General features: G+C 33.9%; 1 protein-coding gene and 1 pseudogene across 1 annotated transcript; one reads left to right on the forward strand and one right to left on the reverse strand.

Annotated features, from left to right (window-relative positions):
- Positions 1 to 1,415: 1,415 nt before the first annotated feature.
- On the forward strand, positions 1,416 to 22,115 carry LOC128159841 (pyridoxine-5'-phosphate oxidase-like). The gene is made up of 7 exons (XM_052823049.1): positions 1,416 to 1,583; positions 5,812 to 5,968; positions 6,185 to 6,284; positions 19,897 to 19,950; positions 20,486 to 20,614; positions 20,832 to 20,908; positions 21,446 to 22,115. Exons 1-7 carry the CDS (start codon positions 1,499 to 1,501, stop codon positions 21,609 to 21,611), a joined length of 768 nt encoding a protein of 255 aa, XP_052679009.1. The 5' UTR covers positions 1,416 to 1,498; the 3' UTR covers positions 21,612 to 22,115.
- Positions 15,999 to 19,871, reverse strand: LOC128159842 (P2X purinoceptor 7-like; annotated as a pseudogene).
- Positions 22,116 to 23,011: the final 896 nt, after the last annotated feature.

Below are 23,011 nucleotides of genomic sequence, written 5' to 3' on the forward strand. Positions count from 1 at the left end.
TACTATATAGAGTGTCGATGAGTTCACGGGCCTCATATCTAGTAAAATCTAGAGTGTCGATGAGTTCACGGGCCTCATATCTAGTATAATATAGAGTGTCGATGAGTTCAAGGGCCTCATATCTTGTACTTTATAGAGTGTCGATGAGTTCACGGGCTTCATATCTTGTTTAATATAGATTGTCAATGAGTTCACGGGCCTCATATCTTGTACTTAATAGAGTGTCGATGAGTTCACAGGCTTCATATCTTGTATAATATAGAGTGTCGATGAGTTCACAGGCCTCATATCTTGTAGAATACAGAGTGTTGATGAGTCACGGGCCTCATATGTAGTATAATATAGAGTGTTACTGAGTTCACAGGCCTCATATCTGGTATAATATAGTGTGTCGATGAGTTCACAGGCCTCATATCTTGTACTTTATAGAGTGTCGATGAGTTCACGGGCCTCATATCTTGTATAATATAGGGTGTCGATGAGTTCACGAGCCTCATATCTTGTACTTTATAGAGTGTCGATGAGTTCACGAGCCTCATATCTGGCATAATATAGAGTGTCGATGAGTTTACGAGCCTCATATCTAGTATAATATAGAGTGTCGATGAGTTTACGAGCCTCATATCTAGTATAATATAGAGTTTCAATAAGTTCACAGGCCTTATATCTTGTATTATATAGAGTGTTACTGAGTACACGGGCCTCATATCTAGTACAATATAGAGTGTCGATGAGTTCATGGGCCTCATATCTAGTATAATCTAGAGTGTTGATGAGTTCACGGGCCTAATATGTAGTATAATATAGAGTGTCGATGAGTTAACGGGCTTCATATCTTGTATAATATAGAGTGTCGATGAGTTCACGAGCCTCATATCTAGTATAATATAGCGTGTCGATGAGTTCACGGGCCTCATATCTTGTACTATATAGAGTGTCGATGAGTTCACGGGCCTCATATTTTATACTATATAGGGTGTCAATGAGTTTATGGGCCTAGTATCTAGTTTAATATAGAGTGTAACTGAGTTCACGGGCCTTATAGTCATATCTTATATAGAGTGTCGATGAGTTCACGGGCCTCATATTTCGTATTTTATAGTCACTTGATACAAGTACTTTTTACAGTTTTAAAGTCAGGGGCAAACTTAATTTTATACTTTCATTTGTAATATAAACAAGAAGCTACATAAACACATTATTTTTACGGAAAGAATGTTAGTTTAAAGCATTCATAGAAGAAATACACAAAAACGGCTTACGTATTCAAAACGTGTGTTTACAATCGAGTTCACGGGCTTGCTGCTATTGAGGTCACGGGCTTATAGACTCTCCCGAACAGATTAACAAGCCATGTGACGTAATTTATTTTCCCACAATTCTTTTCGGTCAACAAACGCACATGTGTGCACTAATTTTCGGAACACCTCTGCTTTTCTTTCATCGATAAATGTGTATTTGCATAATCAAGGCAAGGTGATCTACGATAGTCTGATAGATGTTGAGGCTGGCTGTGCGCTGTGTAGCATTACGGAGAGGACCAGTTGTCACGATGTCTTCAGCAACATATTACGATATATCAGGTGAACTTTCAGCGATCGGTCATTATCGAATTTTCTCCGTCGTACTTTAAAACTTATCACTTTAAGACTTCGTCAACGCAGTGTACAGATGCAAATCAAAATTCATTAGCTAAGCTGATTTATTTCCAATTTTTAACACATCAGTGTAATGTTTCATGTTTTTTCAATGTGCAAAATATGGGAAACAAATAAGGAAATGGTGTGCATGTACGTTATTTGCATGGATTTATATATATACTGACCTACGTATAATTTCATTTTATTTATATAACCAATTAAACGCGACAAGATAGTACATTAATGTAAACATATAATACATTCAACGTTGTATAAACAATATCGAGCAATGCAATTGTGGTAGTGGGTTGTCCTAAACATAAACAAGTCCACTTAAGGGTTCTTCATTTATTCAGATGATAAGGGGATTCGAGGATTAAACCCTGTAATATAATTGATATATATCAGCATAAAAATGATAAATGTTTACAATAAGTTTTAGCATAAAAATATACAATAATATTCAAATACAGATTCATGAAATACATTAATGCATCATAATTTCAGGGTCAAGAAGAGTTACTGCCCTTGAACACAATTTACAAAAATATAGAAATATGCTCTATATCATTATCAATATCAATTTTTAATTAAATAAAAACATAAACTTTCAATGTAGCCCCTTTGTAAATTACATTATATCAAGATACATAAAATAAATATAAAAATATATTTTTGCAACGGTCACCTGTTTATGGAACAAGGTTTTACAATCACATAGATGTTTACCAAAATATTTCATAACAAATCCAAATGTTGTAAAATTTGAAAAACTGTTTAATATCACAAACATAAACCAACTTACCAATATTTGTAAACTATTAGATACTATATTTGAGAGAGTTAGCTCTCTTGGTTAAATTATATCTGTTATCCCTTCATCATGCATGTACCATTGATTTTCATTTATTATATACATTGTAGTTTGTACATACTGTACATATGTTTTTTCTCTTCACTGTAAATTCAGTTATGAGAATAAAGTTCATTGTCATTGTCATTGTCATATGCTTAGCTGCTGAATGTAACTCTGACAATGGTACTCTCTAACTACAAGTATTAAACATGGTAACAATAACTAACCTTTCACATATATTAGAAATGAGATACTATAGCTTAGATATCAATAAGTTCTATGAATTACTGGGATACTTTGTAAAATACATTCTTTCATAAATAAGGTAATTATAACTTAAAAAAGTAGAATTAGCCAAATGTACCAATTAATTAACAGAAAATATCATTATTATCTATTAAATTATTTATTAAAGTTCAAGAATACGAAAAATAGAACACTTACTTTAACTGACTGCTTTTAAAATGTTGATTAAATAAATAAATAGATTAAAGTATCTCTTAAAGAAAACAGGTCTTTCTGCTAAGAATCCTAGCCTTGGTCTGTCACAAAGGCTACTCAGTTAGAGTGGGAAAAATTATAAAAACATACTATTGGCTATAGTAAACCACCTGATCCTGTCCACATGTATGAAAGTGACCATACAGGTGATATGACTTTAGGCTATAAAATATCAGAAGCCACTAGAATAGGTAATTAAATAATGATTACTTGATAGGTGCATAAAAGACAGGGAGTTGAAAGGACAGAAGTCTGTTTCTAAATATGTACATGTAAAATATGGAATGTAGGATGATGATGCTGTTAATGATGAAATATGAATAATATACATGAATGTTATTATCATAAAATTCACCCTATTACACAATGAATAACATTGAACAATGAAGCATAACAAAGAATTATGTCCTTGCCCTGTGAGGGGATATTTTAACACACAACAAGCTAGGCCTTAATTTATTCATGGATAAAAATCCAAGGGCCTGTTTTACGAAAGTTCATAGTCATAGATATGGTTATATTTAAGGAATGAAATCAATAATTTTTACATTTACGTTTTAAAAAAGCATAAATTTTTCTGTTACTTGTTATGAAGGTAGCTATCAGTGCAGAAAAATTTTACATATCCCACTAATGCAAGTTGTGTATTAATTTCTCTGCAGTGCTGCTAACTTCATATTCTGCACGAATCCCCAAAGAAAGCATTTTATTGTTTAAGTAAATCCAAAGTTACAGTGTATGGCCATATTTTACAAGGATTATGGGCTGCGTTCAAGATCGTAGGGCTACGTAGTTGAACGGTAAGGTAGCCTAGCCGCTACATAAATATTTGTAGCCTTAATATTTTATCCTAAGCATCAAATTCAAGATGGCCACCTTAGTTACCACTTTGTAACAAACATGAAATCTATTTACTTAGTGATATTTTGTTCATTCCTTAAGTTAATATGAATTTTAACATGCATATTTCCGCTTGAAATAAACAAATTTTGTCGATGTAAGTAGTCTATAGTTACATATTTCCAACTTCAAATCTGAGACCTAGTGGCTAACCTAGCAGTCCGTTCAATAGACCTAGATATCTACAACCTAGCGGCTAAGTTAGCTGCTACAATTTTGAACACAGCCCAGGTTTTGCACACTAATACAGTTTTCATGTCTACATCCACCAAGGGGCTTCCCTATTTCAAGTCATAGTTTTGTCTTAACCCTTTAACTACCAGAGATTTAAGAATATTTATTAAAAACTGACAAATTTTCGAGTCAAAATTTTGAAATTTTCTAGCAACTTTTAAATATCAATATAACATATAGATATTCTGAAAGGTAAAATGTTAGTTGTAACAGTATCAAATTATGCAAAGTTACACGACATCTCTGTTGCCATAGCATCTAAATACGTGCTTAAATAGAAACGAAGATTATTTTTCTCACTTTTGTCCATATAATATATACAAATTGCAAATAACTTTAACAAAGTAGGAAATTATACCCTGTTTACACGAGTTAGTTTAGATTTTTTCCAAGACATCCTCAATCTGGTACATATGTAATACATACTTTGATTCCAACACCATCCCCAACCCCCCGAAAAAAAAAAGATTTGGGAGGTACTTGTGAATGAACTGGTCCATCTGTTTGTCTGTGCAAATCGTGTCAGGCCAATATCTTTCTTCTCGAGAATCACTGGAAGTTCATACTTCACACAAAGATTGTTATGACCAAAATATGTAACATGACCTTGACTCAAAGTCATTTGGTCAAGTTCAAGGTCACTTACAAAATAAGTTCATTATTGGTGTCAGGTGCATATCTTTACTATATAGAATCACTGGAAGTTGTTACTTATCACAAAGATTGCTTATGACCACAAAATGTGACATGACCTTGACCTAATGTCATTTAATAGAGTTCAAGGTCACTGACAGAAAAAAGTTCTTTGTGTCTTGTCTTTATCCTTTTTAGAACAAACTGTAGCAGTTTTATCTTACGACTTTTATAATGTGTTTTGCAGGGGTGATATGTTATTCGTGAGCTTGTTTATAGTGCATTTAGTTTCGGTTTAATTTTGAATGAAAAACAACAATCTGCTTGAAATTTAAAAATTTTGTAATCAGTAATCATGGTTAATGAATAAGCGATAGAGTACAAATTTCAATGTTTAATTTTTAGAAAAATAAATGTTGCACAGTGACAGTCATAAAGACATCATCATTGACAAGCATGTAAATTGCATATGTTCTTGCGTCAAAAAATTTACATAATTTTTATTTGTATTATAATTATTACACTAATGCACAAACTGTTTCTGTCTAAAGATTTTACTTTCATTTTTAAAAACAAGTACTACTGTATACAGGGAAATATTTCCCATTTTCCCCCCTTTTGCCCTTGTCATCAGCGGGCAAATTTAAAACTGGGCGAATTCCAATATTTGAAATTATATCTCTTTGAACACAACTTTGTCTGGGCTGTTTGCAAGTGAAGATTGCCGAAAATAACATGGGGCAAAAATAACCCAGTATAAATAAATGATTTCTATTCTACTTTCAAAAAATACAAACCGTTTTGTTATAGACCAGTTATTAACAAAACGCAAGCATTTTGTTATCAGTAATTACCAAAAGTTGTCAAAAGGCGTCTATGGGTGTAAAATGGTTAGGCTATGTGATAATTATAAAACTGTTCATCATCAATATTAACTTCTACCTGGGGGGCTTTAAGATGCAAGAAATAAAATATTAACATATCATTTCATAAATATTGACTTTGAAATATTCATTGTGCTACAACAAATGCATTTTTTTACAACAGATATGAGAAAACCTTACAGAGCCAGTGATGATGTATTTGATGTTGGCAACCTGGTATCTACAAACCCTATACAACAGTTTGAAGCCTGGTTCAATGAAGCAAGGGCTGTTCCAAATATTGGGGAGGCCAATGCCATGGCCTTGGCAACCGCCTCAAAGTAAGTTGGCTGCATCAAATGATAGTTTGTCTCAAATTGAGACCAGATATTATTGGATATTATATGAATCTCTTGACATGGCTTTTCTTAATGAAACTTCCTAACATCTTCTGGAAATTACCCACTCCTCTCCCCTTCCATTTGTCCCCAGTCTGTTACATTTTCCGGTACATTTGACACCACACTGATGTAGACAACTTTGACGTTTTATCACAGATCGGGGTTTCCCTCTGTGCGGATGGTGCTGATGAAGGGGTTCAGTGAAAAAGGATTTACCTTCTTCACAAACTACGAGAGCCGTAAAGCAGCTGAATTGGTATGTCTGAAAAATATGTTACTTATTGTTTTTAGCTCACCTGAGCTGAAAGCTCAAGTGAGCTTTTCTAATCAAAATTTGTCCGTTGTCTGTCGTCGTTGGCATTGGCAGCATTGACGTTGTTGTAACCTTTTCACATTTTCATCTTCTCCAGAACCACTGGGCAGAGAGCATCACTGAGTGAAGGTGATTCAAGTTTGTTCAAATGAAGGCCCACACCCTCTTTAAAAGGGAGATAATTTAGAATTATTGAAAATTTGTTGGTATTTTTCAAAAATCTTCATCACAAAAACTATGAGTCCAGAAAAGCTATAACTTGTATGGAAGCATCCTCGGAAAGGTTTAGATTCAAGTTTGCTCAAATCATGGTCCCCGGGGGTAGGGTGGGGCCACAATGGGGGAATGGATTTTTACTTAAAGGCCGAACATTTTTACTGGGTGGTAAATCTCAGGTGAGGATATTATGCTATATATTAATTTTTCTTGTATCATGTATGAAAAATTGTAAAAGAGTTTCAATAAAATGTTTCAAAAAAAAAAAAATCTCAGGTGAGGGCGGGGCTTAATTTCTAGAGGTGTGAAAGCCTCCAGGCTTGCAGTCTACCTGCGGCCGTGAACGCTGCTAATCACTGTACACAGGAAGCAAATTAATAGACAGAAAATAAATAATTAGTCAGAATTGGTCTTAGTTTGAATATGTTATTGTTCTAATATTGATTCGAAGCGATTTTATACAGAAATATTTTGCGTCGTCCGAATTTTCTCTGAGCATTGTTTTCTGACATTGTTTAGGAAGGTAATTTTAATAATTATACTGGAAATTGTATAAGAAAACCATACGATCAGTTGGAATGTGGAATGAAAAGGTAGCCATTACACGCTGACAATTAATGGAGTTCGTTTTCCATTGAGTCAGGCACGGGGGGGGGGGGGGGGGGGGGGGGGGGGATTTGAAGTTTTCCAAAATCTTCAAAATCCTAATCCATGGGGGGTGGGGGGTTAGCTGGCATAACTTCAATTTCACTCCTCATTTTTATATGTAAATTTTAAAAAATTTGTTGCTGCGAGAAAAAGGCCCCCCTTGATGCTACGTGCCTGGGAGTGACGTTTTCGTGCAACAAGTTCCAGTTGAGTTTATTACCAGTAAATTCAGCTTTAGTAGTTCAGAAGAGTGTATGTGCTTTGGAGCTGCTCATGCATCTTCGTAGAATTTATCAGATCACATGCATTCAACATGATTGAAATATAAATTGCGTATTTTCAATTACTGAATAATTATTTTTCATAAACAATGTTAATACTGGTAATGTTAAAAATTCAATTTTTAATCCCCCTTTTAATACATGACGGAAGATATCAAAGATAACATTGTTAATTGCTAGTAAATAGAAATCTGCGGACCTGGCAAGATCACGCTCGGACGATCACGTCAATCAAACTGGGTGCTATTGTTTCAAACTTGATTGACAAGCGGCATCTTTTTGAAGTTTGTACAGGTAAAAAAGGGGGCGTTTGTAAAATGTTCGGCCTTTAAGAATGTATAACGAAAATCTTTAAAAATCTTCTTTTCAAAAACTATTTGGCCAGAAAAGCTTAAACTTGTGTGGAGGCATCTTCAGGTAGTGTAGATTCAAATTTGTTCAAATCAAGGTCCCCGGGGCGGGGCCACAATGGGGGAATGGATTTTACATTTTACATATGTGGATAAAAATTAGCAGATTTTAAATGTTTTTCAGCAAGATCTACTGTACTAAGTTGTCAAGATATTTTGATTTTGATACTGTGGTATTAATTTGATCAGAGTTAGGCAATTGTTGCTCAGGTTAGCGATGTTAGCGATGTGGCGCATCGCTAACAGCGATGTAGCCTCATTGCTGTCAGCTCATTTCTCTCGGCTTATATACAAGCGGCTTCATAGAACTCAAGTATCAATGCGCCAAAAAATATATAGTGCCGTTCTGATTGTTACGTATTTTCAACCAGGAACATATATTCAGTATTCGTTTTAAAACAGGGGTCGACACTAACTTTTTTATGCATTAGTCCTTAAAACAGGGGTCGACACTAACTTTTTTATGCATTAGTCCTGCCGGACTAGTGTCTGTTAACTTTAACTAGTCCGCAGGCAATTTTATTAGTCCGTCAAAAATAAATGAAATGCATTACCGTATTTTGTCTAATAAAAAACACTGTTTTTGTTAATATTAGAATTTGTAAGAAAGGGTGGGTATCATACATCACAAGGAATTTTTTGATGTTTTTTTCTTACAGGTTAATCACTGGCTTAGTTGTATTGTACTATTCAGTACATAGCAAGAAGCTGCGTATTCACTATCTCAGTGTACATGGTAGAAGCTGCCATTACAGATGTTAAAAATAGATCTGTGCAATAGATCAGGGCGTTGAGCTACCATGTTCTTTTTGTTATTTAAGTTCTTTAAAAATCAGGTATAAATAATAAGCAATTTAAGACAAATGATTTAAACACAATTCATTTAAATTAAACAACAAGAAATTTCCTTTCACCTTTCAGTTTATATTTTTTTAAACACCTAAGCGTCTCTATCGAAGCCAGGGTTGTTGTTAACATGTGTGCTCGTTACCTACCCTTAGGGCAAAAAAATTATCAAATCACCCATAACATCCTGCATACCTCTGTTGTTTTCACTCGGTTACTCTATAATCACCAAAATGTATCATATATCAATTAACTGCAAAAATAAACTCAGCGTTTTCCAGGAAGTTGTCGACAATATTGCCGTGGCTTTGCAACATCGATAATTTACACATTTTTTTAAGCAGATTTTTTTATTAGTCCAACCGGACTGATTAGACAGAAATTTTGTTAGTCCGACTCAAAATCAATTAGTCTGTGACTAACAGACTAAGGTTAATGTCGAACCCTGTTAAAAATGTCAACAAATCATTACAACAGATATCTCCTTTACACATTGAAAAAACATCAACATCAATGATGAACAAAAGAAAGATTAATACGCAGATGAGATGTACGTACGATAGGGACAGAGGACCAGTCAACCGATGAGGTAATTTGCATAACAACAGTTCGTACTTCAATTTAAAAGCGGCGACGTAAATTGTTCGAATATCGGAGGTAAAAAAATGAAATAATTTCGTATATAAAATATTTATATTAAAATGAGAGTAAGTTGCTGTCTTCCTATAGCTAGGAACAGATTTCGTATTTTATCACTTGATAAAACGAAGAAGACAATGTCCAAGTGAATGAGGAAAAGCGCGCCACCTTCCCCATGTGTAGAATGGCGATATCTAACAACTTGTAGTGATGTTTTTAGCTACCTTCAATGCGATGTGCCGCTCAGGCCTTCAGGCCTTTGATTTATTTTTTTTATCACTATAATTTAGTCGCAATAACCACTGTATTTGTTGGTATCAGTTTTTTTGATTGGGTGAAAATCAGTTTTATGCAAGGATACATAAGTCTGTGGCCAATGATCCTATAGATCTATACAATTTTTTATTAGCTCATCTAAGCTGAGAGCTAAAGTGAGCTATTCTGATCACATTTTGTCTGTCGTCGGTCTGTCTGTCCTTCCGTTCGTCTGTCCGTGAACTTTCACATTTTCAACATCTTCTCCAGAGTCGCTGGACCAATCTCAACCAAATTTGGCACAATGCACCCATAGGCAAAGGGGTTTTAAAGTTGTGAAAGTTAGAGAGCACACACTCTTTTACAAAGGGAGATTATTAGGTATTATTAAAAAAAAAATTAAAAATTTGAGAAATCTTTAAAAATCTTCTTCTCAAGAACCATTTGGCTAGGAAAGCTAAAACTTCTGTGGAAGTATCCTCGGGTAGTGTAGATTCAAAGTTGTGAAAATCATGACCCTCGGGTAGGCCTGCTTACTTGACTGAATTGGCAAAGAAAAGACTGAGAAGAGAACGAAGCCGAGCCAATTCGGTAACGAGAATATATTTGGGGGACCAATATTTTCGTTGGATGGCAAAGAAACGAGAACTTGATGAGACACATTAAGGACTGTATAAGATTCTCCTGGACAGGTTTGTTGATAGAAATATATTGCTTTTCTTCTTAAATTCTCCCCGGTAATTATTGTTGAAAGTTTTTAAAATAACCAGAATTATAATTTTGTAAGTATTTATTCTGCGTTTTCTATTTTCAATTTTATTATAGGAGTTGCTACAAACGTAATTCAATGTGTATAACTGAGGCCCCTTGAGGAGTTATTTGACATAATTTTGTCAGTTCATGTTAAATTGAGCTAAATAGTTTATCATTGTTTAAATTGTCTTAGGTTGTCAGCAGATAGTGAAAGTGAGTCAGCTGAATGGGCATGTGCACCAGATTTTAAAGTCCCCACACCATCAAGACAGATGGAAATGCCTTTTCACCTTTCCCTGCCTTCAGTTGATGTGTCTGAAATTTCCTCTGCATTTAGGTAAAACATTCAAATTTCAAAATATGATGTTTATCAAGTATACAAGTTTACATTTAACTGAAATAATTTTCTGCATCAGTGCTCCAAGTTGCGACTAAAATGGTTGACTTTTAGTTTAAATTGAAAAAAAACACCCACAATTTGTTTCTTATATTTCTATACATGTATTTCAGTGAAAACACAGACACAGATATCTCCCAGAAAAAAAACCCAGAACAGAATTTTGTTACCTGCTGTGACAGAGGAATTGTAGCAGTGATATTGACTCTGATGATGACTATGAACCAAGTTTCAATGTGACCTTGAAGTAAGGCTTTTATTTCTTTTTATTGGGATAATTATTATAAGTTATGATGGCCTCTTTATCAATGTACCTTAATATTAAGTACCAACATTTTTAATCTTTTGACCTTTGAGTTTGACTGGAGTTGCCATACAGGGGCATCCATGTTTCACAAATGCGGCTTGTTCTTCCTGTTTTCATTTTAACAACAATAAGTTATTATATTTACAGACCAAACTACATGGACAACTTAAAAGAAGTCACTTTGGAAGAACAAGAGTTTGGAGAGGAGGAATGTGAGATAGAAGTGGAAAATGAATCTGAGGAAATGAAAGAGGATACAGGTCCAGGGGTCATAAAGCTCACCATCACTGAAGACATCAAAATATTAACAGAAGACTTTACTTGTTTAGTGTATAGGAGGTTTTTACTGAAGTTGGCGAGCACCAATGTCAACAAGATCTGCAGCATAGAAGAATTTAATTCTGCAATCACCATCTGTACAGAAAATATTAGATCAGCACTGTATATTTATTGGGTACCTAAATCTTATTACTTTTTTTATTTAAAAAATCAGCAACTTGACAATGAATAGAGCCACAATAGTTAATGTAATAGGGTTCATTTATGATAATTTTTTTTTTTTTTAGGAATGTGAGTGAAAACATGAAGTCTACAGATGGTGTTCACAACCAGTATTAAATAGACATCTTAATGGTGGAGACTTGCAAATTGCATCTGCTCTGCTGTGCTCAGGCAATAATTTCTCCAAAATGGCTCTTTATGCAAAATTCCTCAGATTATATTTTCCAGGCAAGGTCAAATTTTCCAACATTCAAAGAACATACCTGGTACCAACAATTAATCCTTTCTGGATGGAGAGCCAACGCCAAGTTGTAGAAAGTATAAGCGGACGGAGTGTTGATGCATTAGGTATGTGCTATATAACTGAACTCGTATTTTGCCAAGTGGTCAGTTGTATGTTAGAAAATTTTATCATACTTTTATTTAATTTTTCTTACGTAAGATAAATTTAATTGATGTGATTAATTCCCTAGGAATTGCTGTGAATGGACTAATCCCCATTGTTTTGTGCATATTAAGTCAAGTGAACCAGTTCATACTTCAAGATTTATATTGGTTTCATATAATAGTTAAAATATATACCACTGAAGGAGTTAGCAAAGTTTCAGTTCCCCTTGACAACTATCAGTTACCTCAGCTTCACCTGAGAAAGAAGTCCTGAGATCTTGGAATCTTCCCTACTTTTTCAATGATAAAACTGTAACTGTGTGTTACAAAATTCAATATTAGATTACAATTTTCTGATATCAGGGGATGGTCGCAATGACACCAAGTACTGTACTTGCACAATGATGGATGATCAATCCAAGAAGATAATTAGCCTCATAACCATGGACAAAAGGGAAACGGGCAAGAAAAGTTGTAACATGGAAAAGGCCTGCTTTATGAAATCCATGAATGACCTGCTAGAGAACCATGTAAACATTGAGGAAGTAGTTACAGATGCTCACATACAGATAGGAGCAGAAATGAGTAAGAAGAATTATTATGTTGAATATGATAGAGTATATATATCAAGAAATTATTTTTTTTGTTAGCTCACAGGGGTTTTCTTACTGTTTTTAAACTGGGTCCAGGGTCCCTAGAATTGGGAAAATTGACTCGTAAACTGTTCAAATTGGGAAAATTACAAAAATGTACTACCGGTAGTTTCATTTGAGGACCAACCTTTGGCAAAATTTTATACTTTATTACTTCCCCCCCTCAGAAATTAGTGAGAAGGTTGTAAGCCACAATTTTTTTATGATGCAACAATGATGTATAATGATTTTAAACCCAGTTTTTAAATAATAAGTGTTACTGAAATAAAATTGAAGCAAACACAGATTTAAAAAAATACTTTTTTTCAAAATTTGTTAAAGTTTTCCAATTTGTAAAAGTTAATTGAATTCATGCATTTCTACTTTTATAGATTAAAAAGGTTCTTAATTATGTAAGCCAATTGACAAACATGCCAATTTTTTTTTTGCATAATGGCAATTACATTTGCATTTTGGGGTATTAGTCCTACCCTTTGACCCAATTACAACCATTATACATAGAGACTGTTTAATTTTGAAGAAAACTGTAGGCTTACGATTTTATGGTAGTTTTAGCATTTAATTGACACATATATTAACTAATTATAAATTACCAATCATAAAAATCATCACTTTAAAAGCAATTAACATCGGTTGCAATCAATGCACAGTATGAGGAAATTCTGGTGAAGTTATGGTAAGCGAATGTGTCATTGAAGTCGCCCCCTAGTTGGTTCATTTTTTATGCTCAGTAATAAACAGAAGTGAAGAAAAAAAAAGCTGTTGAAGTTGCATTTTAAATACCAGCAGAACATGTTTTGATATTTTAATAGAATTATTAACACTTGATTGGGAAAAATGGATCTTGATTTGGGAAAATATTGGCAATTTTTTTATTGGGAATGGGTCCGGTAAACAGACCCAAAACTAAGCAAGGAAAACCCCTGGCTCGCCATTTATATATACATGTATTTAAGTTGTTTATAAATTTTATGACTTAATATAATTTCAGAGAACATCTTTCCAAACATTAAACATTCACATGATGTTTGGCATGCTGCAAAAAACCTTGGAAAGAAACTAATTAACGCAGGTCAATCAAAAGAATGTAGAGCATTGCTTGATTAGAATACAGATATAATAAACCACTTCTGGTTTACCTGTTGCTCCGCTACAGGCTTGGATAATTTTATGGTAACACTCTTTTTCATGTGACTCTTATAAATGAAAATAATACAGTCAAACCTTTATATTTCACACAAGATGAAACTGGTGAAAAACTTTGAGATATCCAAGTAATTGAGATATCAAGGATAAAATCTTTAAAGTATAAGTGGTTGGGAACTACAAATCACTTTGACATAATTTTTCCATTGAATTAGAGTTATCAGTGAACGAGATATGAAAGTCCAACTGTATTGTATTGACTCTATTTTGAATTTGATAGATATTCATAGGGGTATCATTGATTTCTTTTTAGGAAATATGATGTGGTATTGTTCACCATGTTGTTAATGGACATACATTGGATATTTTCTATAGCAGCAACTTTTTTGGTGCTTGTCAGTGTAAGCATGGACCACTGCAAGGGGACCACAAGGAATGGATGAAAAAAGGCAGTCCTCCACACAAAGCCTTGGTCCAAATTGTTTACAGCAAACGATTCTAAAAAGCTATTCCATACTACCTTAATTTCAGGTGTGTAATGTCATGTGTTCAGAAAGTGGTGTTTTCTGTATTTTAATACCATGTGAAGATGAAATATTTCATCCATGTTATGTTAAAATTACTGTTTTACAGAAGCACTGCAGAGCTGGAGAACTTTAAAAAATCTTATCTTAATGTAAAGTGGAAAGAGATTTGCCTATTCTCCACCTGTATACCGTGCTCGAAATCAATTGGCAGCCCTTGATTACAATGCCAATGTTGACAGAGAAGTGAAAAGAAAATTGGATGGAACAGTTCAGTCAATTTTGATATAAAAATCTGCTTCAGTCAGAGATAATAAAATATTGTTTTAAAATATTTCAACAATTATTTCCTTAAAGTAGTCTTACTTCATACACTACATGTACATCCAATTTGCCCTCAGATGCAAAATTTTATTTGATTTTGAATTGACAAGGTCATATGGCTATGGGACAAACTATTCTCCAAGATTTAAAATATTGTCCTGTCAATATCTTGTGATCATTGCTTGACTTTGCTCACTAACGGTCCTTACGCAGTGAATTACTATTTTGAACATTGAGCCAATTCATTAACTTGTAATCCATTTAACGTGTACCTGTACTATATCTATTGATGTAATATCAAATTTACAATTGTTTTGTTGATTAGGCAACATAGGACATTTAATAAGAAAAGTGGTCGATGGAGTGTTTCTCCCGTCAAGGTAGACAAAAGCTACAACCATATCCATATTCTACAAGAAAGAATTGTAGAGGCCAGGCTTAATGACCAGCAGGGTATGAGCTGTACTTTTGGATGCAGATGATCCAAGACGTCTTGGTAGGACCATTACTCCAACTGACCCAAGACCAACAGCTGAACTTCAGCAAGAGAAAATATCTCGCTTTCAGACCAAAACTTGATATTGTCAGGATTGTATTAATTTTTTGGTACATTATGATATGACATTGTATCATGATATTGTTATGAATAGTATATATTGTATATTATGATACAATATTGTATAATATGATATTGTAGAATACATTATTGTATCACATGCTATTGTAATATATCATATCGAATCATATGATATGATATTGTATAATATAATTATGATATTGTATAATATGATATACAGTTAAATATCGATATCTCGAAGTTCGGGGGACCACGGAAAAACTTCGAGATATCCGGGTGTTCTTCGACTCCATTAGCGTTTTTGTTTTTGTCCTGACATGTTAACACAGGAAGTCCTTATATGCACTATAATTTGAGAACTGGTATGAACGGAAAAAAAAGACGGAATATTGAAACGATGTTTTATTTATAGACATTTATAGACATTGCACATATACACTTAAAAAAGAATTTATATGAAACGTTACAATTATTTTAAATAACAGTTAATCAAACATACAAGCATAATGTACATGTATAAAACTTTTCAGACAGGGTGTTGGGGGGGATCTCGTTTTTCTTGGCGATGACAACTTTTCTTTCTATACCTCTTTCGACATCGGCAATGGCTTGAAACTTTGTTTCAATGGTGTGGGTCTTTACCTTACGCTTCAGCCCGGGAGTGGGGAGCTTGTCTTTGCTGTGTTGAAACATGTTGTTGAATGATGTACAGAATTCTGTACCATCTTTTACAGCCAAAGACAAATGTGTTAATTGTTTAATTGTTTGATTTTTGTTCACATTAGAAATAAAATTTGTTATATTTAAATCAGCGCGTTGGTAATTTATCATGATTTAGTGTGTGTTATTAAATATATTTTTGGTATATTATTCATTAAGTAGAAGTTCACTTTGATCATGCATCGATATCGATTATACGATAATTTACGCTGCGCTATTTGGTAATTGAGTGACCGTGAACTTGTTTGCTTTATAAGTAGCGTGCATCATTATTCATATTATCGGTAATGTTAGGGGTGCTTACTTTTGGGAGCTGTGAACTTGTTTGTTTTATCAATCACCGGAGTATATACCCAAGCTGTTATAACAATTACCGTGTCATCGATAGCTGCACTGGCTAAGCGTGGAGTTAATAGACTATCAGTCTTGAGAAAAGGTGTGAATTGCCGCGGGCGAGAATAACGAGGACACGACATGCGGGGTGCGATTAGCAGACCGGAAAATTGACTTCACTTCGAGATAACCCAGGTAAAATTTGTTATTGGGACCGTAAACATACTTCGACATAAGCGGGGTATTCGAGATAACCGTATTCGAGATATCAGTAGTTTTTTAAATCATATATATAGGGAAAAAGGCCGGGACCGGCGGCCGACTTCGACATAACCGGGGTATTCGAGATATCCCATGTTCGAGATACCGATATTTACCTGTACTATTATATTATATAAAATAGTATTATATCACATGAAATTGTATCAATATGATATTGTAATATTTGATTATGTATCATATAATATGATATTGTACATTGTTTATTTTCAGTAGTATATTCTTACTATATAACTCTATGTAGAAGAATAGTCAATAATTGTTAAATTATCTCATCCGAAAAATATTGAATGGTCAATAGTTTTTTAATATTGAACAGCTAGGAGTAATATTTAAAGAATATTCCCTCTATTTCCAACAACCGCTTTTTTGGTTTTGTTGGTTCGCAAACAGTGACGTAAATAAATCTTCGAGACTCCACAACAAGGTGACTTCATAATAGGCAATCTTTCAAGGCAAGTAAACAAAGGACTTTATATATGATGTTGACGTGTCAAAATAGTATCCATGAGTATCCAAGATTATTGACTATGATTTTCATATGATATGATAAAGGTGGTCTCAAAATGATGATGCCTCGTTTGTGTGAGCTTTTTAATCTGTGATAAATTAAGTCATGCCAGGTTGTGTACATTTTAAAATATTTGTTATTCTTCAGCATGTATTTATAGTTTCTTTTGATTGGTACATGATTTGATGACAAACTTATAATACAGTATGACATGCTTTTTACTTTACTACAATTGTTGTTTTTCATTGAAATAACCGATAACAGGAAATGCTGATAAATGATTGTAAACTATTATTTTTTTTAAAAGTACATTTTGAAGATCTTTTGAACTGAATAACACCCCCTTTGCCCCACCTTCAAAATTAAAAGTATTCTTTTGATTAATATTTTGCAAAAAACTCAATTTTAACCTTAAAAAAATTAAATTAACTGCAACAATTATTTCATTCACATTTTTCCAAATTAAACATCTTTAAAATGATAACACAAATGTTTAATATAAATACATGGACATCTTTTTTAATCAAATTCCCATGTTCCATTTTTATATGTTTCTGTACATTTATAACTCCAACAGTTCATCTTTGAACCCAACATAATTGCCATATGGATCAGGAAATCTGTCTCTGATACGCCATATGCAGCAGCTTGGAATGACCCGTCAGTTGCCCGTTCCAAGTTTGCCGTGGTGTCACAAGACAAACTGGCGGTAAGCAGTGTGTCGATTGGCCCAATTTCTGTCAGTATCTTCTGGCATGGCAAGAATGTCCTGTCTGTATGGTCTTGCTAGAACAAGGACTGCCTCATTCAGAATAAGTACATCAAAATCCTGCAACAAATACAAGTGGAAAATAAACTACAAAAATTGAAAATAAAAAAATTATTAGTACATTATTATGAGTACTACATGCAGATACTCACAGGTAGATGAGACACACAGCTATCTGCATTTCTCTGACATCATAGCTTTTCCTTATCTGTATGCATGTCTCTACAAAAACCACAACTGCACAAAGGCAGTTGGGTGGTAGGATGCTGTGATGAACCTGGGCAGGGTTCTAGTATACTAAAATATACTAAGGGTTCTCATCAACAACCTTAAGCAGTGTGCTTCTCATTTCTTCTGGGGAGAGTTCATCTATTTTTTTCTGAAAGGAAGATATAACTTTATATGTAGAGGTAGTTATTAAAGTGTATATCATCTTATATGCTCAGAAGATCCAGCCAAGTCTACTTACCTTTATAACCTGCTTCCTTTCCTGTATATCGGCCATTGTTTCATCTATACTACGTCTCTTTCTAATCCTATTCCGCTTTGGGGGGTTCCTTATCTTTTGAACTTGTGTTTGGGGTCGCCCTCTTTCTCCAGATCCCCTAACCTTCCTGGGCCTTCCACGACCCCGTCTGAATTTAGGCTCTTCAATTAGGCCAACGGGATTACTGTAACCTCCCCCCTCGTTTTCAGAATCTCTATCTGAGGACTACAAAAAAAATGTATGATGTAAAAATTAGAATTTCTTGTACATGTATTTGTGTTTTATTGAAAAGGATTTCGAACGGAATACCTTCAGTTATAAATAGCACGTAACCAGATACAGTCCTACGTAATCTTTTGTAATACAACAACCACTTTCAGTAAAAATCAGCTTAAGTCAACCGTTCAAATGATGCCATTTATCGCGTAAATTCTAACAGAATTTCCGCTGAAAATGTTTTTGACATTTTGCCGGGAGATTGTTCAATTAAATGGTTTCCCTTCTAGGGCTCCAATATATACATTTGTGCTTCTTACTGTTGCATATACTTGTAAAAACTGACTGAAGAGTAAGCCATTTATAATTGATTGAGAAAGTGATGATGTGTTCCGTTTAGAGAGTCACTTTATCTCGTATTCCATTATGCTCGTAGTCGAGGTGTAGTTTTCAGCAAGTTTCTTCCACTGTCAATCAAAATCCACGTGGTACAAATAAACGATGTAATTTTACTCCGGTTTGTTCGACCCTTCAATTTCCGGAAGCTCATAATTACATTAATTAGGTATATGGAAGGGATTTTTATGTACTTCAAATGTAACAATCATCGTTAACTTATTTCTTATTTCCTAACGACACAATGGGTAAATCTGATGTTATTTGCACATGTGTTTTCAGCTGTACTGTCTTTAGGAGTTGTGTTGAGACACATTGGGGATTCAGTTGTACAAAGGAAAACATACTTATTTATATGCAAGCATTTTCATATATTGCTGATTCTTTAAAATTGTTTAAACTTTGGCCTCTTAACGATTATTGGGCCTCACAAGGGGTTCAGAGTTTGATGTAGGTTTATATCCTGTATATAAACAATTGTTAAGGGTCTTTTTGAGATCTGCAATGCTGAATGTGATATGACTATAAAATCATCATATTAGAAAAGGAACTTGATTATAAATGTAAGAATATCCAGCGGGAAATAATTTTTTTGTATAGGATCTACATGTTTTATACCACATTGTCCAGATATTTTGTATAATGACTACATGAAGCTGATTTTATCATGCCTATTGCTGCTCAGGTGAGCGATGTGGCCCATTGGTCTCTTGTTAATTTATTAAATTGAAAAATTGTCAAAGTCTAGTTAAGTATGTTGTTACTTACTTACTAAACATTAATTTACTAATGATTGAAATTGCAAGCTTTTTTTCTTCATTAAATTGATTTTAAAGTTCTGATTTTGGACCAACTTTGAAGTTGATCTGTCTCCTTTGAAAATTTAACTTCGTTTGTAATTTTTTAAATGTATTGACAATATTTAGACAAATGTAAACATGTTGCATAATAATTTATACAGTTTATATTTCTTTTCTTAGGATGAAAATCCAGTCTGTTCCTTAATGTTTTATTGGGATCCAATGAAAAGATCTGTGAGTTGGTTTTTACTAAGGGGTATTTTTAAAATAGAGAAATCATGATCATTTGTTGTTTATTATTTACCACATGCAAGTATCACAGGCACTTGAAGTATCCCCCTTCCTCCCCCCCCCATCTTTTATGAGAATATTAGGTAATCTGGGTCATGTAAATGATAAATGAAGTACTTTCTTGAAATACAATAGTGGCTGTAACCATTTTCTGGAGTTATAATGAAAAATGCAGTATTGTGTTTAACTTTTCATAGGCATATTAGAGGGTGTAACTGACCAAAAGATTATTTTATTACATACATTTTTCATCACTCTGATATCAACCTAAAATTCCCAGATGTTTAAGAGTTATTGAATATTGCTTGAATTATACACCAATAAGGTATTTTTCTCTGATTTATTGCTGTTAGGCCTAGTTATAATTGGAGATGTATTTACATGATTGTATTGATCCCCATAACACCATGTAATACTCCCGTTTTTCGTAGAGCTTCTCTTTCACCACAAGGAGTGATCATGTTTGTCTCTGTTATAGGTCAGGATTGAGGGAACAGTAGAAAGAGTACCAGAAGAAGAGTCATTGCACTATTTTGAACAGCGACCTCGCAAGAGTCGGTTAGGTGCCATAGTTAGCCATCAGAGTACAATATTAGAGAGTCGAGAGGTAATAAAAATGGGGTAAAACTTTTTCTCAGGATATTATTCCTTATCTCTTTTCCTTAAAGAAATACATCTGTAAGGTTTGTTCGACATGCCATTTATTTAGAAGGACAATGCTTATTCATTTTACAAAGACTGTTGAAGATAATTATTACGCTATCATCTAGTGCACCAGACTTTTGGAAGCTTGTTTTATTCTCAGTTTTCCATGAATATTCAAGGTAATCAACCAAAAATATGCAGATCTTCTTGAGGAATACAAAGATGAAGAGAAAAACATTCCCAAGCCTGATTATTGGTAAGTGTTTTCTCCTACTTTCAATTATATATACCCTTACTTGATGTAATTATTATATTGAATGCTATACATTGTACTTTGTAAATTGTGATACTTTTAATCTGAATTGAAATTTTCATTACATTGTAAAATATGTATGAGTATAATGTGTATGGTATGTGATAAAATAAGTAATAAATGGAACCTTCTTTTAATATCTTGTGACCTACATGCAGTTGTATGCATTTTCATCTTATTCTTTTCTTGTATTTTGGTAACTTTAGCATATGTATTAGATTGTGACAGTCTACAGACTACAGACTATAGTGGTACCATTAATTTAAAGGAAATGTTTTACTGATGTAAAATATATACCAATATTAAAAACTTGATCATCGAAGAAAGCTCACTTAAATTTATGCTAAAGATTTATTTCTAGTGGAAGGGCACTTGAGTGCTTAGTTTAACAGGTTTTTGAAATTGAAAATTAGGTACAGTCATGTGACTTAATTGAGATTAATGAATCTCAGTCTTTTGATTTATTTGTATATTTCAAAGGGGAGGATACTTAGTCCGACCAATCAGCATGGAGTTCTGGCAGGGACAGACTAATCGCCTCCATGACAGAATTCGATTCCATAAACTTAAAGAAAATGAGGCAATAGACTCCAAATGTATGCACCAGGGCGACAGAGACTGGGTCTTTGAGAGGCTTGCTCCATAAATGCAGTTTTTTTTTACTTTTCAGATTTTTGTTCATTTCACTGATGATATTGGGAAACTTTTTGTATGCTTTTAACTAATTCTTGTATATTTACATTGCATTTATTTGTATCATTAACAATTTGCCTTTTGTTTCAGTACAAGTCTGATACATTGCACTTGTGAATTTGCTAGAGAATGTTTCATTTTCATTGCACTCACTTTCTGATGAAATATTTTGCTGTGTAGTGTTGCAGTTACTTAAGATGTTATTTTTATTAGTATGGAATAAGGTAGCCAATTGTTATTTCATTGCTTTATTTGTTCCTATAGTCAACAGATGTCCCCTAATAAATTTCTCTGATACATGTTGGTTGGTGTATATGTACGATATATACATGTAGTTGAAGATTGTCTATTTCAAGAAATTTTGGCAGAAGAGGTATTGACTCCTTTCAACTAATTTTTTTTTCATGTTTATGCTTAAAAATTGGCAAGAAATAAATTTATACATACATGAAATTTATCTAGTTTGTTCAAATCATGGTTCCCTGGGGTAGGGTAGGGCCACAGTAGGGGGATCAAGTTTTACATAGGAATATATAGAGGAAATCTTTAAAATCTTCTTCTCAAAAGGTGTCAGGGGAGGAAAGCTCAAATTGAATTGGAAGCATCATCAGGAAGTGTTGTTTCAAGTTTGTTTAAATCTTGGTTCCCGGGGGTAGGGTAGGGTTACAGTTTTACATAGGAATATATAGAGAAAATGAAGAACAAGTAGGGGGAAAGCATCCTCAGGTAGTGTAGATTCTAGTTTGTTCAAATCATGGTCCCCGGGGGAAGGGTAGGGCCACAGTAGGGGGATCAAGTTTTACATAGGAATATATAAAGAAAATCTTTAAAATCTTCTTCTCAAAAGGTTTCGGGAGGAAAGCTCAAATTGAATTGGAAGCATCATCAGGAAGTGTAGTTTCAAGTTTGTTCAAATCTTGGTTCCCGGGGGTAGGGTAGGGTCACAGTTTTACATAGGAATATATAGAGAAAATGAAGAACAAGTAGGGGGAAAGCATCCTCAGGTAGTCTAGATTCTAGTTTGTTCAAGTCATGGTCCCCGGGGGTAGGGTTGGGCCACAGTAGGAGGATCAAGTTTCAGATAGGAATATATAGAGAAAATCTTTAAGATCTTCTTAAAAAGTATCAGGGGAGAATACCTCAAAATGAAATGGAAGCATCCTCAGGTAATGTAGATTCTAGTTTGTTCAAATCATGGTCCCCGGGGGTAGGGTTGGGCCACAGTAGGGGGATCAAATTTTACAAAGGAATATAAAGAATATAAAGAGAAAATCTTTAGTCTTCTTCTCAAAAAGTATCAGGGGAGGAAAGCTCAAATTGAAATGAAAGCATCATCTGGAAGTGTAGTTTCAA

Source organism: Crassostrea angulata, chromosome 8 (genome assembly GCF_025612915.1).
Source record: "Crassostrea angulata isolate pt1a10 chromosome 8, ASM2561291v2, whole genome shotgun sequence".
In the NCBI taxonomy this organism is placed as follows: Eukaryota; Metazoa; Mollusca; class Bivalvia; order Ostreida; family Ostreidae; genus Magallana; species Magallana angulata.

Bases quoted from the DNA above. Each gene is read 5' to 3' on its own strand.
- LOC128159841 (XM_052823049.1), top strand. From the start codon at position 1,499: ATGTTGAGGCTGGCTGTGCGCTGTGTAGCATTACGGAGAGGACCAGTT. The intron at 6,285-19,896 runs GTATGTCTGAAA...TTCTTTTCTTAG, and splicing joins GCCGTAAAGCAGCTGAATTG to GATGAAAATCCAGTCTGTTC. The intron at 19,951-20,485 runs GTGAGTTGGTTT...TCTCTGTTATAG, and splicing joins GGGATCCAATGAAAAGATCT to GTCAGGATTGAGGGAACAGT.